Source organism: Microcaecilia unicolor, chromosome 7, assembly GCF_901765095.1.
Source record: "Microcaecilia unicolor chromosome 7, aMicUni1.1, whole genome shotgun sequence".
Classification (NCBI taxonomy): domain Eukaryota; kingdom Metazoa; phylum Chordata; class Amphibia; order Gymnophiona; family Siphonopidae; genus Microcaecilia; species Microcaecilia unicolor.
In genome coordinates this window covers 200328750-200347840 of record NC_044037.1, presented here as the reverse complement: position 1 = coordinate 200347840, position 19091 = coordinate 200328750, and the positions used below count along the sequence as shown (strand labels likewise).

At 46.5% G+C, this 19091-nt stretch overlaps 1 protein-coding gene across 1 annotated transcript in view; it reads right to left on the bottom strand.

The window, feature by feature from the left end:
* The window catches only part of DNAH7 (dynein axonemal heavy chain 7), a 525690-nt gene that overhangs the window by 468724 nt on the left and 37875 nt on the right, over positions 1–19091 (bottom strand). Inside the window, 2 exon segments of the mRNA XM_030210108.1 lie at positions 12459–12642; positions 14915–15034. Of these exon segments, the coding sequence (XP_030065968.1) occupies positions 12459–12642; positions 14915–15034 (304 nt within the window).

The following is a 19091-nucleotide window of genomic DNA, read 5'->3' as shown; positions in this document are numbered from 1 at the left end:
GGTGGGAGGGTTTGTGAGAACAATCAGCCTGCTGTCCTCAGAGAATATCTGCTACAGGTAAGTATCTTTGCTTTCTCCGAGGACAAGCAGGCTGCTTGTTCTCACGACTGGGGTATCCCTAGCCCCCAGGCTCACTCAAAACAACAAACATTGGTCAATTGGGCCTCACAACGGCGACGACATGACTGAGATTAACCTAACAGTAACAACTAACTGAGAGTGCAGCCTGGAACAGAATAAAAATGGGCCTAGGGGGGTGGAGTTGGATTCTAAACCCCAAACAGATTCTGCAGCACCGACTGCCCGAACCGACTGTCACATCAGGTATCTTGCTGAAGGCAGTAGTGAGATGTGAATGTGTGGACTGATGACCATGTTGCAGCCTTGCAAATTTCTTCAATGGAGGCTGACTTCAAGTGAGCCACTGACGCAGCCATGGCTCTAACATTATGAGCCGTGACATGGCCCTCTAGAATCAGCCCAGCTTGGGCATAAGTGAAGGAAATGCAATATGCTAATCAATTGGAGATTGTGCGTTTTCCGATGGTGACTCCCCTCCTGTTGGGATCGAAAGAAACAAACAACTGGGCGGACTGTCCGAAGGGTTTCCTCCGCTCCATGTGAAAGGCCAATGCTCTCTCGCAGTCCAAGGTGTGCAAACTACTTTCGCCAGGATGGGCATGAGGTCAGGGAAAAAATGTTGGCAAGACAATCGACTGGTTCAGATGGAACTTCCGACACCACCTTTGGCAGGAACTTAGGGTGTGTGCGGAGGACTACTCTATTATGATGAAACTTAGTATAAGATGCATCCACTACTAAGGCCTGAAGCTCTCTGACCCTACAAGCTGAAGTAACAGCCACCAAGAAAATGACCTTCCAGGTCAAGTACTTCAGATGGCAGGAATTCAGTGGCTCAAAAGGAGCTTTCATCAGCTGGGTGAGAACGATGTTGAGATCCAATGACACTGGTGGAGGATTGACAGGGGGCTTTGACAAAAGCAAACCTCTCATGAAGTGAACAACTAAAGGCTGTCCAGAGATAGGCTTACCCTCTACACGCCGATGATAAGCACTAATTGCACTGAGGTGAACCCTTACGGAGTTGGTCTTGAGACCAGACTCTGACAAGTGTAGAAAGTATTCAAGCAGGGTCTGTGTAGGACAAGATTTTGGATCTAGGGCCTTGCTGTCACACCAGATGGCAAACCTCCTCCATTTGAAAAAGTAACACCTCTTTGTGGAATCTTTCCTGGAAGCAAGCAACACGCGGGAGACACCCTCTGAAAGACCCAAGGAAGCAAACTCTAAGGTCTCAACATCCAGGCCGTGAGAGCCAGAGACTGGAGGTTGGGATGTAGAAGCGACCCCTTGTTCTGAGTGATGAGAGTTGGAAAACACTCCAATCTCCACGGTTCCTTGGAGGACAACTCCAGAAGAAGAGGGAACCAAATCTGATGCGGCCAGAAGGGTGCTATCAGGATCATGGTTCTTTGGTCTTGCTTGAGTTTCAGAAAAGTCTTCTCTACTAGAGGAATGGGAGGATACACATACAGAAGGCATGTTCCCCAATGTAGGAGAAAGGCGTCTGACGCTAGTCTGTCGTGGGCCTGAAGCCTGGAACAGAACTGAGGGACCTTGTGATTGATCTGAGTGGCAAAAAGTGCCCCACACTCGGAAGGTCTTGCAGACTATGCCCATGTCTAGTGACCACTCATGAGGCTGCATTACCCTGCTCAGCCTATCGGCCAGACTGTGGTTTACACCTGCCAGATAAGTGGCCTGAAGAAACATGCCCTGTCAGCATGCCCAAAGCCACATCTGAACAGCTTCCTGACACAGAGGGCGAGATCCGGTGCCCCCCTGCTTGTTGGTGTAATTCATTGCAACCTGATTGTCTGTTTGAATCAAGATGATTTGGTTGGACAGCCGATCTCTGAAAGCCTTTAGAGCGTTCCAGATTGCTCGTAATTCCAGGAGGTTGATTTGAAGAGCTGTTTCCCGGAAGGACCAGGCTCCTTGAGTGTGTAGCCCATCTACATAAGCTCCCCACCCTAGGAGGGATGCATCCGTAGTCAGCACTTTTTGTGGCTGAGGAATTTGGAATGTTCGTCCCACGGTCAAACTGGACCAGATTGCCCACCACTGAAGAGAATTTTGAAATTCAGCGGACAGTTGGATAACATCCTCCAGATTCCCCGTAGACTGATACCACTGGGAAGCTAGGGTCCATTGAGCTTATCTCATATGTAGATGTGCCATGGGAGTTACATGAACTGTGGAGGCCATGTGGCCCAGAAGTCTCAACATCTGCCGAGCAATGATCTGCTGAGACGCTCAAACTGTGGACACCAGGGACAGAAGATTGTCTGCCCTTGTCTTGGGAAGATAAGCCCGAGCTGTCTTCGTGTCCAGCAGTGCTCCAATGAATTCTCTAGAATACTTCGGAGTTGGAGGTAACATTCTTAATTGGTTTAGAGGCTTCCTGACCACAAGTTCATACCAAGTGAAATCTAACTCGACTACATCAGCCCCATGGATACCAGAATGTGGAGTCCCTCAAGGATCTCCCCTCTCGCCGACTCTCTTCAACCTAATGATGACACCCTTGGCCAGGCTACTATCCAATCGAAACCTCAATCCATACATATACGCAGATGACATCACGATCTACATCCCGTTCAAACATGATTTAAAGGAAATCACCAATGACATCATCCAAAGCTTCCAAATCATGCATTCGTGGGCGGATGCATTTCAATTGAAACTTAATGCAGAAAAAACACAATGTCTTATACTTACTTCACAACATAACACAAGCAAATTCACCACCATAACCACGCCAAACTTCTCCCTTCCCATTTCAGACACCCTGAAATTTCTTGGAGTAACCATTGATTGAAATCTTACACTTGAAAGTCATGTGAAAAATACAACCAAGAAGATTTTCCATTTGATGTGGAAACTTAAAAGAGTAAGACCTTTCTTCCCAAGGAACATCTTTCGCAATCTAGTACAGTCAATGGTGCTGAGTCACCTAGATTACTGCATTGCACTTTACGCTGGTTGTAAAGAGCAAATCATCAAGAAACTTCAAACAGCCCAGAACACTGCAGCCAGACTTATATTTGGAAAAACAAAATACGAAAGTGCAAAACCCCTAAGAGAAAAGTTACACTGGCTTCCACTTAAAGAACGTATCGCGTTCAAGGTTTGCACTCTAGTTCATAAAATCATTCACGGAGATGCCTACATGCTAGACCTGGTTGACTTGCTACCCAGGAACGCTAAAAGATCATCTCGCACTGTCACGTCTGTGGCCGTGACCACCCTCAGACTTACCTTGTTCCTGGGGGTCAGCTTCCTAGCTGGCTCCTGTTTCTTCTGTCTGTCCTTTCTGAGCTAGCTCTGACTCTCTGTGCTGGCTGCATCCAGCAGCATGACTCTAATTGCTTCACTACACTACACCTGGGTGTGGGAAGCCTCTGTGTTTCCCTGTGCTTTCTGCCTGCTCTGTGGTTTGTGCCTGAACAGCCTCCGTAGTTACTTAGAGATTGCTGCAGCTGCGCCTCTGGGGTTGAACAGGGCCGCCGAGAGGGGGGGGACAGGGGGGACAAAATTCCATGGGCCTAGGCCTCCAGGGGGGGCCCAGCGCCGCAGTCTGGCCCGCACGCCCTCCGTCGCTCCCTGGCATTGAACTTAAGCGCCTCACCGAAAGCGCAGCAAGCAGCGGCAGACCACTCCTTCCTTCCGTGTCCCGCCCTCACCTGACGTAACTTCCGCAAGGGTGGGAAACAGAAGGAAGGAGTGGTCTGCCGCTGCTTGTTGCTGCGCTTTCGAAGGTGAGGCGCTTAAGGTCAGTGCAGAGGGCCCGGGGGTGGCGAGAGGGCCCGGCAACCTCTGGTGGGGGGGGGGCCGAGGGTGGCCCTGTCCCGGGCCTGGCCCAGTCTCTCGGCGGCCCTGGGGTTGAAGGGCTTTATTAAGCACTTAGTCACTGCAGCCTTTGCCTTTGCATCGTCTAAGGTCCCTGGTATGTTTAAGTGCTCTGTGCACTGCTACATTGTCCAGTTCAGTGTGAGTTCCTAGCGTATGACTAGTTAGCTTGAGCACAGCTTTGCTTGTTAGCCTGTGTACAGCTTTACTAGTTCTCCTGTGTTTGCTCAGTGTGAGTTCCTAGTGTATGACTAGTTAGCTTGGGCACAGCTTTGCTTGTTAGCCTGTGTACAGCTTTACTAGTTCTCCTGTGTTTGCTCAGTGTGAGTTCCTAGTGTATGACTAGTTAGCTTGGGCACAGCTTTGCTTGTTAGTCTGTGTACAGCTTTACTAGATCTCCTGTGTTTACTTAGTGTGTGTTTCTAGTGTATGACTGGTTAGCTTGGGCATAGCTTTCCTGTTAGCTTGTGTACAGTTTACTAGTCTTCTTGTGTTTAGCTTTCTGGTTTTCCCGTGTGTGTTTTCTTTTGCTTCTGGAGCTTCAGCCCTTGTTCTGTCTGTTGCCAGTACTCCTTGATACTGGAGCTCCAGCCATAGTCTTGCTCCTTGACCTGACCATTGCTTTGAACCTGACTACAGCTTTGCTAGCCACCCGCCCAGAGACTTGCTTTGAACCTGACTACTGCTTTGCTAGCCGCCTGCCCAGAGACTTGCTTTGAACCTGACTACTGCTTTGCTAGCTGCCTGCCCAGAGACTTTGCTTTGAACCTGACTACTGCTTTGCTAGCTGCCTGCCCAGAGACTTTGCTTTGACCCTGACTACTGCTTTGCTAGCCGCCTGCCCTGAGACTTGCTTTGAACCTGCCTACTGCCGGAACCCGGACATTCCCTGCCTGTCTGCCTTGCTTTCACCTAGGTGCCTGGGGGCACTTCTGTATCCTGATTCCTGTTGTTCCTGCTTGCAAGTTCCAGTTCCGGTTTTCCTGTAAGCCCTGCCGGCTGCCCGAACCTGAGGGCTCAACCCTCGGGGAACGGTGGCTAAGCGTATGTGAAGCCTAGGTCCCGTGGGTTCCAGTCCAGCGGGTTCCGGTCCCATGGGTTCCAGTCCAGTGGGTTCCGCTCCAGTGTGTTCCAGTCCAGTGGGCTCCACTCCAGTGTGTTCCAATCCAGCGGGCTCCACTCCAGCGTGTTCCAGTCCAGTGGGCTCCACTCCAGTGTCCCCCGGTCCAGCGGGCTGCACTCCAGTGCGCACCCGTCCGGTGCATTCCAGTCCTGTGTATTCCTGTGCAGAACTCCAGTCCGGGGTTCCAGTCCAGTCTTGCCTCGTCTCTACCTTGAAGGTGACCTTGCCTGCCACTGCCGCTCCACGGTAGTGGTCCAAGGACTCATGAACCCAGTGCTCCCGGGGAAGAAGCCTGACAGAATGCCAAGGTCCTCGAGAACACGACACGCACATTCCTTAATCTTCACTTCCCCAGCTGTAAAGGTCTAAGATACAGATTAACACATGCGTCCAGCTTTTCCTACATGAGTACGCAGCTGTGGAATGCACTGCCGCTTAACCTAAAAACAATTTACGAACTAATTAACTTTCGTAAATCTCTGAAAACCTCTCTCTTCAACAAGGCTTACCACAACGATCAATAATTGTAAATGTAACACATCACCACTTTACCTTTTATTCTGAACTATTTTCTGCCTATATCTGTTTTGCTTAATTCTTTTATGTCATCCATGTTTTCTATCCAACACCAATTGTTATCTTCTACTCTGGAATGGCGAATGCCATAATGGAACATTATAAGCCACATTGAGCCTGCAAATAGGTGGGAAAATGTGGGATACAAATGCAACAAATAAATAAATTAATACAATTCCAATTTTTGGGCAGGATTGAGATGGGACTTGGAGTAATTTATTACGAACCCCAATAACTCTAGCACTTGAATAGTCATTCACATAGACTCCAGAGCACCTTCTTTGAGGGTGTATCCTAACCAGAGTATTTGAAGAACCCACCGGTCAGAGGTTAAGAGAGGCCACCTTTGGTGAAAAAACATTAACCTCTCCCCAACTGGCAAGTCATCCAATACAGACACTGTTACAGCAGCTATGCTGAACTGGAGCCAGTCAAAAGCTCTTCCCCTGCTTTTGCTGGGGAGCAGCAGGGACCTTAGGCACACGCTGTTGATGAGAATGAGCACGCTGGGGCTGAGCCTGGGTAGGCTGTCGAGAAGCCAGAGTGTACCTACGCCTAGCATAGGAATAGGGAACACTCTGCTTCCCCCCCCCCCCCCAAAAAAAAATACCTCCTAGTTGAGGAGGTAGTAGCAGAAGACGCCCGGCAGGAGAGAGAATCCGTTGCATCATTATGCTTCTTGATCTGGTCAACAAGATCCTCTACTTTTTCACCAAAAAGGTTGTCCCCCCAGCAAGGTACATCCACCATCCACTGCTGGACCGAATGATCCAGGTCAGAGACATGCAGCCATGAGAGTCTGCGCATCACTACACCTTGAGCAGCGATTCTGGATGCCACATCAAGAGTCGTAAATGCCCCTGGCCAGGAATTTACGGCACGCCTTCTGCTGCCTGATCACCTGGTGAAAAGGCTTGGCCTGCTCCAGAGGGAGGGCATCAACCAAGCTAGACAGTTGCCTCACTGAGTTCCACAAGTGGACGCTTGTGAAGAGCTGGTAAGACTGGATTCAGGCGACGAGCATAGCAGCCTGATACGTCTTCCTCCCAAAAGAATCCAATGTCCTAGCTTCTCTGCCTGGGGGCGCCGAGGCATAGTCTCTAGTACTCTTGGTTCTTTTCAGGGTGGAGTCCACCAACTTGGAATTATGGGGTAACTGAAACCTCATCAAACCAGGTTCACCGTGGATCTGATATTGGGAATCAGTTTTCTTCGGGATCACGGGGCCAGACAGAGGGAACGGTCAGTTCCGCATAAGGACTTCCTTCAGTACCTTACGTAGAGGAGCCGTCACAGCCTCCCTAGGTGGAGAAGGATAGTCAAGGACCTCAAGCATTTCAGCCCTGGGCTCATCCTCAAACTCCATAGGGAAAGGAATAGCCGTAGCCATTTCCCGGACAAAGGAAGTAAAGGACAGACTCTCCAGAGGAGACAGACTCCTTTCAGGTGGAGGGGAAGGTTCAGAGGGAATCCCATATGACTCATCAGAAGAAAAGTATCTGGGATCTTCCTGTCAGGTTCTCAGATTCAGAGCCCGCGGGGCGGGGCTCTGGAGCAAACGTGAGCCCTTGGGCTGCTGACGAGGAGCGAAAGCACAGGCAAAACCCACCAACCAACGCTGGGCAAGCACACCGGCACCGGCAGGGACTGCAGGCACCACCCAGCGAGCCGGAACACACGGACTGGAATCCCCCGGACTGGAGGACACAGGACTGGAACACTGGACTGGAATCCCCCGGACTGGAGGACACAGGACTGGAACACCGGACCGGAACACAGGACTGGAGCACACTGGACTGGAGCACACTGGACTGGAGCACACTGGATTGGTCCGTACAGCTTCACCTGCACTTAGCCACTGCCCCCCAAGGGTTGAGCCCCTGGGTTCGAGTGGCCGGCAGGACTTACTGGATACCGGATGACACAGGGATCAGGACTAGAACAAGCTGAAGCAGGAGTGCTCCAGGTACTCAACTACCTGAAATGCTCCTAAGCCTTACATTGACAAACCTAAGCCATATCCTAGGGGTGCTCCTAAGCCCTGCACAACAAAGGGACTTCCTAAGCCCTAAACTAACAGGAGCTCCTAAGCCCTGCTCAACAAAGGGACTTCCTAAGCCCTAAACTAACAGAGCAGGGAACTAAACACAAAGCTAACACAGGTGCTACTAAGCACCAAGCTACAAGCAGAGCTCTACAACTCTAAACTAAGGTGCTCCTATGCACCAAACAACCAGAAGTGCTCCTAGCACTAAAAGGGACACCGGGGAGCCACAAGGGAAAAACAAGGAAGAAAAAAACACAAAAACTAGCAAAGGTGCTTCCTAAACACCAAGCTACAGCTGTGCCCCACAGCACTAAACTAACCAAGCACTAAACCTACAGAAGTGCTAGTAACAGAACTAACAGGGGAGCAGGGGAGACACAAGGAAACAAGCAGGGAAGCTAAACACGAATCAAAGTGCACACTGCACTAACACTAACCTGGACCTTTAGCAAAAGCAAGCAGGGAAACTAGACACAAAGTCAGAAGTGCACACTGCACCACCCTACCTCAAGCAAACCTTGCAAAAGGCCCTGAAGGAAAGAACACCACTTCCTTATCAAGGCCCTCCCAGATGATGTCACACTCCCTAGACCCGGGCATACAGCACACTGAAACCCAGAGAGGCCCAACCCACACCAATGCAGCACCGTGAAGCACTTGAAGCCAGTACACCCAAAGAGAGGTAGTACTAACTCAGTCCACCCACACAGCTGCAGTATACTGAAGCAATTAGAGTCAAGCTGCTGGAAGCTGCCAGCATAGAGACAGAGAGCTAGCTCAGAAAGGACAGACAAAAGAAACAGAAGCCAGCTAAGAAGCTGACCCCCAGGAAAAAGGTAAGTTTGAGAGGGGTTCTGACCACGATCATAACACTTCCTCTGACTCCCACGAACACTCCTCTTCAGTAACGGATAAGACCTCTCTCAGGGCACTCAGAGACTGAGCCTGCCTGGACGCCGTGGATCGATGTCCTCGATGGCAATGTCGAGAGGCCGACGCCCGCCTGGACTATGGCGAAGCTTCCTCCACCGACGTCAAAAGGGAGTCAACCTGGGTAGTAGCTAACACTGGTGCCGCAAGTGGCACTGAGGACGGGGACCTCACCGCAAACATAGGTGAAGGGCCAGACGCCGCTGCAGCAGACAGTATGGAAGGTGCAAGCACCCCTGACACCGAAGCAGACTGCTGCAGCAGTCCTTCCAGAAGCACTGGAAGCAGGCCCCAGATGCGCTTGTCGAGAGCCGCCATCGGAGAAGGCTGTAGAGTCGGTGGAACAACCGGTGACAAAATCTGCTGAGGCTTAGGCGCAGGCATCGGGCTGCTAGGAGACTGGCGCATCGGTACATCCCATATAGAGGGAGAGCGATCCTCTCGGCGCCGACGCTTCCCGGGTGCCGAATCCCTCGATGCCCCGGAGCTCCCGTCACCGTGTGTAGAAGGAGATCGATGACGGGGCTTCTTCACCTTCGCTCGATGCCTGTCATCAAGACTCCTCAGTACTGAACAGAACAACGTGGAATCCTCACATCTCCTCGGGGCAGGTCCGACGATGCATAGCAGGAGGCCTCGATGCAGGTAGAGACCCACTCAATGCCTCACTGCTCCCAGCGCGAGTTGGTCTCTCAGCAGCCATTACCTCTGCTCCCTCGATGCCGACATTGAAGGACCGGACCAAGCTCCAAAAAGTTTTTCTCGTTGGGCTTCTCAAGCCACTTGGGTCTGTTTATTCATACGAAGACACAGACTACAAGCAGCTGGGCTGTGGTCGGGCCCAAGGTACTGGATACACCAGGCATGGGTATTGGTACCTGAGATGGTCCAGTTGCACCAAGTACAACGTTTGAAGCCACTAGGTGTCCTCGATGACATGGAAGGAAAAACGGCCTCGGCGAAATCAAAAGACATGATTATGCCAAAAATAGAAGGGCACACAAAAAAGAGAATAAACCTGACCACACGGCCTAAAGGCCGCATCGAAAAAACAAATAAAACTTAAAAGTCAGGACAAAAAGTGACTAAGAATTAAAAACTAAGGGAAAAACTTCTTTTTTTACACAAAACAAGAAAAAAGGGCGAATAAACTCGCGAAAATAGAAGACTCTTTCCCGGGCCTCAATGAGGAACACAGAAAAAACCTGCCGCACCTCATCACGGAAAAAAGAAAACTGAGGATACATGCTCACACGACAGGGTGGGGGGGGGGGGGAAGTCAGCATGCACGCCAGAAGATTCTGGGAAGTTTGTCTATTTTTTTGCTTTTGCAAAATGCCGATTCCCAGGACAACGTTGACGTCGACCCACATGTGAGAGAATAAGCAGTCTGCTTGTCCACAGAGAATAAACATGTACTTCCCATTATACTATGAGAACACATATATAACCCTAGCTTTTAACTGGGATTATTTTACCAGCTATACTGCGGCTTGAAGTGTGCATCCCACAAGCCACAATATAACATTTACTTAGTAATGAGCTGCTTTACATACATTTGCATGTTTTTCTTCTCATTACTGTTAACCATGCTGACTTAGATAACACTTTATTAGGACAACTACTATTACTACTTATCATTTCTAAAGCGCTACTAGACGTACGCAGCGCTGTACACTTGAACATGAAAAGACAGTCCCTGCTCAACAGAGCTTACAATCTAATTAGGACAGACAAACAGGACAAACAAGAGATAAGGGAATATTAAAGTGAGGGTGATAAAATAAAGGTTCTGAACAAGTGAATAAGGTTTAGGAGTTAAAAGCAGCATCAAAAAGGTGGGCTTTTAGCTTAGATTTGAAGACGGCCAGAGATGGAACTTGATGTACCTGCTCAGGAAGTCTATTCCAGGCATATGGTGCATCAAGATAAAAGGAACTGAGTCTGGAGTTAGCAGTGGAGGAGAAGGGTGCAGTTTTAGAGAGATTTACCCAGTGAACGGAGTTCCCGGGGAGGAATGTAGGGAGAGATGAGAGTGGAGAGGTACTGAGGAGCAGCAGAGTGAATGCACTTATAGGTCAATAAGAGGAGTTTGAACTGTATGTGGAAATGGTTAGGAAGCCAGTGAAGTGACTTGAGGAGAGGGCTAATATGAGCATAACGACACTGGCAGAATATTAGTCGTGCAGCAGAATTTTGAACAGATTGAAGAGGAGAGAGATGGCTAAGTGGGAGACCTGTGAGAAGCAAGTTGCAATAGTCTAAGCGAGAGGTGATAAGAGTGTGGATGAGGGTTCTAGTAGTGTGCTCAGAAAGGAAAGGGTGAATTTTGCTGATATTATAGAGAAAGAAACGACAAGTTTTAGCAGTCTGCTGAATATGTGCAGAGAAGGACAGGGACGAGTCGAAGATGACCCCAAGGTTACGAGCTGATGAGACAGGAAGGATGAGAGTGTTATCCACAGAAATAGAGAATGGGGGAGGAGGAGAGGTTGGTTTAGGGGGAAAGATAAGAACCTCAGTCTTGGTCATGTTTAGTTTCAGATGGCGCTGAGACATCCAGGCAGCAATGTCAGACAGGCAGGCTGATAATTTGGCCTGGATTTCGGCTGAGATTTCTGGTGTGGAGAGGTAGATCTGGGAGTCATCAGCGTAAAGATGATACTGAAAACCATGGGATGAGATCAGAGTACCAAGGGAAGAAGTATAGATGGAGAAAAGAAGAGGTCCCAGGACAGATCCTTGAGGTACACCAACTGACAGTGGGATAGAAGTAGAGGAGGATCCACTAGAGTATACACTAAACATACGCTGGGAGAGATAAGAAGAAAACCAGGAAAGAACAGAGCCCTTAAATTCAAGTGAGGACAACCTGTGTTAGTGCCCTTTAAGTCCTGTTAAGGGGCAAATAATGTGGGCTATTGCCTTAATGAGGCTTGATCATTTTTCCCCTAAGTTTGATTCACTTGATTTTTAGATCAATACAGTCAAGTGTTTCTACTGTCCTATATAGATGCTTCTAGTGGTTCTACTAGGTATAGGTGGTTTAAATTTAGCACAGTTGCATTTTTGCTATACCACTTTTCATCCTTAGTCAAGGACATGACAAGGTGGTTTATACTAAATTATTATAAAGGTAAGAAAGGAAAGTACAATAGCCTAATAGAGGTCCTTAACCTATGATACCTGCACTCCCAAGTGGCGCAGGAAGAGGTCAAATGGGGTAAGGAGAAGAGTCTTGAAATACGAGGCAATTTATTGAAACTTTCTGGACAGAGTGAAGGCAGTTATTAGGACAGTTATTGATAGTGTTACTGAGCTATGGTATATCAAATTCCTTTCCCTAATTTTAGTGACATTAGCAGTTAGCACTGATTTCGAATCAGGTGTTTTGAAGATGAGCAAGCAGAAGAAATTAAAGTATGGCACTGAGCCCTGAATAATTTTAAAAATTATACAGTAGAGCTTGAACAAAATTCTAGTTTCCATAGGTAACCAGTGAGATTCAAGGTATAGTGGTGTTACCCTCTCATATTTACTGGAGGAATAGATTAATCTCAAAAATATAAACAATTAAATTAGCAATCACATACATTACATTTTTAAAACTCCTTAAAACTAACACATCTCCTAATCATCAAACAGCAGACAGATTTATCCTTTCATTCAATACTACAAGCTAACTCGTAACATGCCACATAAACTGTTGGTGCCCGTTAGCTGCTACATTAGCAGCTAAAGCAACTTAACAAATAGGCCCATTCTGATATAAAATGATATGACACAGTATATATAAATACAAATTGAAACATACATTGAGACACCATTTTGGTACTAAATCTTACTTACTGGAGGCTGCACTATTAAATCAGTATAATCCTGCATAGAAAGCAAGGTTAAACTCTGGAGTTGTTCATTCATTAATGTAGCAGCACAGTTGAAGAAAGATGTTAGTCTGGCACTGTTGGTATTACTAGGTATTAGCTTCCGTTTATTACCTTGGTAATAGATATTTTGCACTTCTGGAAACCACCTTAAAGACAATAAATTGTAGGTAAGATTAACAAATGGAAGGTTCAACTGTTCCGTTTCTCAAGTATGTTCAAATGGCCTGTGTCTACTTTCTGAACATTGCACAGTACAATAGTAAAAGCAGATTACTATTTTACCTACATACTGTTCTTACAGAGTAACAAGCTAGTTGCTCAATTCAGTTTCACTTCATGTTAAATTTTAAACGCCATTAAGTTTTGATATGGGGGTTATAACCCCAAAACTGCCCTGCTTTTTCAGGATGTCAGTGCAACAGTGGAATAGCCACGGGGGACCTTGGGGACCTAGGCCCCCCAATTTGGGTTCAGGGCTCCCCAAGGTCTGCAGGTTTGTTGGTGGGGGTCCCCAAGCCCTGTCAGCAGAAGCTTTCCTGCGGCGATATTTGTCGCCACACTGCGTGCCCTGCTTTCCACCTCCCCCCGTATGCATGCTCATTTTTAGTGAAATTGAGTATGCGCAAGCTTCATGCATTTTCAATTTCACTAAAAATAAGCATGTGTGCCAGGGTGGGAAAGAGGGCAGGAAGCGCGGCAATAAATATCGCCGCAGGAACGTTTCTGTTGACAGGGCTTGGGGACCCCCACCAACCCAGGTATGTGGGTTATAGTGGGGGGGATTGAAAACGGTGGGGAGGCAGGGCAAAATGTGCTCCCCTCACACTTTGGGCTTATGCCCCCTCCCAAATCGTGGTCTGACTATGGCTCTGGAGTACAAATGAATATGTAAGCTTCTTTTCCTCAGGTAAGGCAACATTTATTAATCAGATGTCACTTGGGAAAATTTATAAATGTAAGGCCTCATATTCAGCCAGCGGTGATCAGCCTTTTGGTGACTGCCACCGGCATTAAAACCAAAAATTCAATGCCAGGCCAAGTCCAGGCTCTAGGATTCAATTTCTGGGTTTGTGGAGCTGGCTAATGCATAGCTGGATAAGTATAATATTCAGTACTTAATTGCTATGGGGCACCACATAAGGATAAGTTTGACTTTTATGTAGTTCAATTTAAGCTGTGACCTTGGCCTGTTAAGTGCTGAATATTGGCATTTAACCGTACAAGTACCAACTCTGCACCAGAACCTCCCCCCCCCCCCCACCATCCCCACCCCAAATAGACAGTTTTCAGTTTGATGCTGACCGGTTATGTGCCGCTGAAAATTAGCCGTTAGCCCTGAACAGGCAATTTAACCGCCCAGAAGCTGTTTCTGACTGGTTAAATCACTTTGAATTTCAACCCAGTAGATTACACTATATTGAAAAATTATCACATAACTCATTTAAATGCTAAAGAATCTCAGTGCCAAAATAGCCGAAATAGAGGAAAATAAATATTTAGGTGCCTATATACCACTGAAAAATTACAGTGAGATTTACTAAACAGCAGTACCTGTATACTGTGTATTGAAGCTAAGAACTTTACAATTTTCCAACCACAGCTACATAAAATAATCTTGAGCCCACCATCTTTTAAAAGGCTCAGTCATTTCAACAAGGAAAGCTTCCTCCTCCCTTCCACACCCTTAGTTTTAAAACTCCCTGGTGGGACAGTTTGTAAGGCCTGGCCCTCCTCTCCGCACCGCCACCCAATCATGAAAATGTATCTGTACCAAGCCCTGCCTCCTTTAGAGCATCCTTAGCAGTACACCCTCTGACCCCTCTCCACACCTAAAAAAAAAAAAGATGTCTTTGCTTCCAGAAGATATATAATAAATAATGCTATGATATTATAACACTAACAAAAACAATTCATAGCAGCATTACAAACAGATAGCAGAGCATTTCAATTTAGCCACTTTTGTGCAGTTATCATATGTAGCCCTGCTACTCTACGAATTTCTTAAACATTTCAGTACAGATACTCAGACCACAGCGACAAACCCCAAACTTCAATGTTGGGGCCATATCCAGTGACCAGCATTGAATTTCTAGGGTTTTTTGGCCTCTAAAAACATAGCCAGTTAAGCCGATATTCATCAGCTGGCCCGCTAAGTTATAGAGTCCAAAGATAGGCCTGATATTTAATCTGGCCACTATACTTAGCTGGTCACTGGCGCTAACCAGCTATGTTGCACGACATAGCCTGTGACTGGGCTAGCTGCTAAGTGGTAATATTCAGCTGAAATAGCTGGCTATCTTGTGCTGAATATTAGCACTTAGCCAGCTTAAGGTTATTTAACTGGTCAGAAGCCATTCCTGGCCAGTTGAATAGTTTTAAATATCGTCTGGTTAAAATTTAACTAGCATTTGCCCATACTTTTTGAGTAGTTTTTCTTTGGCACTGTCAATATGTTTCATGGCAATATTCTGAAAGACGGAAAGCTCCATTGACTCCTCCCGACAATGGAATTCTTCAACATCAAGCAAACGTAAATTCCTGCAAAAATCACAAAAATGTATTTTTTCAAAACTTGTATAAATTCTTCTCTTCTTATCTTTTTTTTTTAATTCTTTATTTATAATTTTAATTACAATACTCAAGGATAACCTTGTTCAGAAATACAGGGTCAAAATAATAATAAAGGTATTCCAAACACTTTCCATATCTTATTTATCATCATTAATCTTACAGAATTAATAATTACGGTGTTTATACAGTCAATCATAGTAAATTAAAACCTTTCTTAGACCACAAATCATGTGCGGGGGGAAAAAGAGTTAGAGAAGTAATACAAGAAAAAGTATCAAATTTATAAGAAAAAGCTGCATTATTCCAGGTTATATTTCATTTCACTTGTTTCAATTCCAAAAACAATTTAAGTTGATCCGGTGAAAAGAAAGTGTATTTTGTTTGACCAAGTTTAACTATACACTTGCATGGATATGCGAGAAAAAAGGAGGCTCCTATATCTATTGTTTTCTGTTTCATAGCAAAAAACTGTTTCCTTTTTTGTTGAGTCAACTTAGTGATGTCTTGGTAAATCCAGACCTTGGAGCCATAAAATTGAGCTTTAAGATTTTTAAAATAAAGCCTCAAGATGGTATTATTATCCTGCTCAAAAACCATTGATACTATCATTGTAGCTCTGTTCATTATAATATCCGAGGATTGTTCCAGAATATCAGAAATATTTTGTAAGTCCGGAATATCTTTATCAGAGCCATATTCTCCACTTCTAGACCTAGGAATTGAATATATTTTATTTAGCGGGGTATTGCCTCCGGAGGAAATTTTCTATCATATATTTCTGAAAGGTATCTGTCAGAGTTTCCCCCGCTACTATGGGAAAATTCAGGAACCGGAGATTTAGGCGCCTGTTGAAATTTTCAATTTGTTCAATTTTACATCTAATATCCAAAGAGTCTTTAGCAACCACACTTTTAACATCTTTTAAAGTATCCACCTCTTTTTGTATTGATTGAATTTGAGTTGTTAAATCATTTTTAACAGAGTCTACAGTTTTATGCAGTTCTTCAAATTTAGTATTAAGATTAAGTACATCACCAGACGTCTTTTGTAGTGTTATAGTAATCTGGTCCAACATCACCTTAAGCGTTTTTAGGGTCACCTCCGAGGTCTGCGCTGTGGAAGAGGCACTTCCCTCAGCGCCCCAAATCGTCGGTTGCATGCCTGGGTCCTCACTAGACGCCCCTATCGATGCATCTCCAAGGTCGACAGGGTTTCACACCAGGGCTGCCCTCAACGCTGGGCTGGGAGGGATCAGTGAGACGGATGGTGGAAACAGAGAGACTTCCTCTCCCGGCGGGGAGTCCGCTTCTCCAGACGCCCCCGCAATGGGATCCTCTCCCTGTGGAAGCCTGGAAGTACCGGGGAAGAAACGCTCCAGAGATGTTTGGGCCGGTGAGGAGGTTGAGGTAAGTGCAGGAACTAATCTCAACACCCCTTTGCGCTTAGAATGAGGCATTTCAAAAGCAGGAAAAAACTTGAGCTCAAAGTCTCACAGAGCATCTCAACAACTAACCGGTGCGGCAGCCATCTTGATTCCCCCTTCTCTTCTTATCTTTACTTTGGTATTTATCTCCTAACATATTAGAGTCCATACTAGAACTGTACTGAATAGCATATTTTACTATTCGGCTGAATATATATAATGAAAATTATTATTTGACCAAACACGAATACCAAATGTGAATAATGGGCACTGAGCTTTAACATAACAAATAATAAAAGAAACAATGTGAAATCAGAGATCAAGGGCCCTGGTTACTAAGGTGAGCTAGTTTTTAGTGCATGCTAAATGCTAGCCAACCATATATTCCTACAGGCACTGGTGTGCTGGAGCCGGCTCGCACCGGCTCGCAAGAGCCAGTTGTTAAATTTTTTACCATCTTGCAAGCTGGTTGTTCTTCAGGGCAAGCCGGCTCTACTCCCTCCCTCCCCCGAGCTACAAGGTCCCAGTGTACATACCGGAAGAAGGCAACCACCCTGGTTATCCAGTGGATTCTTCAGGGCAGGCAGGAAAGATTCTCCAGTCTTGCCTGTCCGCTGCCGCCGCTGACCCTCCCCCGCTGCCGGATCTCTCTTTAAAAATGGCCGCCGAGATTTCCAACAGTGGCCTCGCGAGACTTCTGCTGAAGTCTTGGAGGCCGCCCTTGTAAGTCTCAGCGGCCATTTTGAAGTAGCGCCGCAGGAGAGTCAACACCGGCAGCGGGCAGGAAAGATCATTTTCTTGTCTGTGCTCACCTCGCCCCCTGGTGGCTGCTATGAACTGTCACACTTTCCAGACTTCAGCCCAGTCCGGTCCGGATGTTCCAGGTTGCCAGACTTGTCTTTCTTGTTTGTGCCTGAACAGCACCCGTAGCTGCCTTGAGATTGCTGCAGCTGAGCCTCAGCTGTTGATGGGCTTCATTAATCACCTTGAAACTTCTGAGTTTGCCTTTGCATCGCCTAAGGCCCTGGTTTGTTGGTGCTTGTTGCACTTCTGCCTAGTTTGATTTTATTCTAGTTCCTTGTCTGATTCTAGTTAGTCTGTGTGTAGTTTAGCTTAGGGTTATTGTTTGTTTCCTAGTCTTGTTCCTTGCTTGTCTTTTGTGTTTAGTTTCTGTTTGGCTGTGTTTCTTGTTCAGTGGCTGCCTGGCAGCTTTCAGTTCTGTCTCTTGTCTGTCAGTGCTTCTTCCCTGTTTCAGTGGCTGCTTGCAGCTTTCAGTTCCTGTCCTTTAGCTTGTCCATTTTTCTGCCTTGTGTGGTATTGTCTGTCTGTGAGTCCTAGCCCAGTCTCCTGCCTTGCTGTTTATGTGTATTCCTTTTCTCCTCTGACCCTCAGTCCCTCTTCAGCCTAGTTGGGTTCCAGTGCCTGCCCTGTCCGGTAGTCCTGCCGGCCGCCTACACCCAGGGGCTCAACTCCTGGGGAACGGCGGTCAAGCGCAGGTAAAGTCTAGCGGTTCTGTCTGAGTTATGCCTTGCCTCTGGTGTGGGGTGATTTTGCCTGCCGCTGCCACTCCTCGGCAGTGGCCCAAGGGCTCACGAATCTAGTTTCTGCCTTGAAAACGTGACAGGTTCCTTTTTTAAATTATTATGGGGCCCTTTTACTAAGCTGTGCTAAAAGGTAGCTTGCACCATGACTAGCATGTGGGTTTTCAGCTGTACAATGGACACAATTTTTTATTTCTCAATTAATAGCCTCATGCTAATTTCCCAATTAGATGTGGCCATTAGCGTGGGAGCCCTTACTGACATCTGTTTTCTAGATGCAAACCACGCACTAATCAATTAGTGTACGACAATATAGCTGTGCTGATTAGTGCTGGGCATGCCTACTCTCTGCCCCCAAACATGCCCCCAGTGCAAAAAAATAAAAAATATTTTTTAGCACCTGGGAACTGCGCACCAGATCCAAAAACTAGGGCTGTACCAAATGTTCATATTCGATTCAAAAATTATAGGACAGGCTTATGAACCTCAACATGTATAAGCTGGAAGAGAGGAGACATGATAGAAACATTTAAATATCTCAATGGCATTTATGTACAGGAAGAGAGCCTTTTTCAAATGAAGGAGAGCTCTGGAATGAGGGGGCATATGACAAAGTTAAGAGGGAATAGGCTTACGAGTAACCTAAGGAAGTATTATTTCACAGAAAGGGTGGTGGAGGCGTGGAATGTCCTCCCGATGGAGGTGGTGGAGTTGAGGACTGTTCCAGAATTTTAAAAGGCATGGGATAAGCATGGGGGATCGCTTAGGAACAGGTAGAATTGGGGGTTACAGAGGATGGGCAGACTGGATGGGTCATATGGCCTTTATCTGCCGTCATGTTTCTATGTTTCTATGATTCAATATGGCCCCAAATAGTGCCCCAAATACATTATTCATATTCAGCCGAATAGTGATTCAAATTCAAATACAAATAATCTTGGGCTGTACTGTGCTAAATCCTACTATAACGCTTGATCTCTGGTTTCATGTTGCTTCTTTTATGACTTGTTATGTTAAAGCTCAAAGCCAATTATTCATATTCAGTATTCAGCCGAATAAT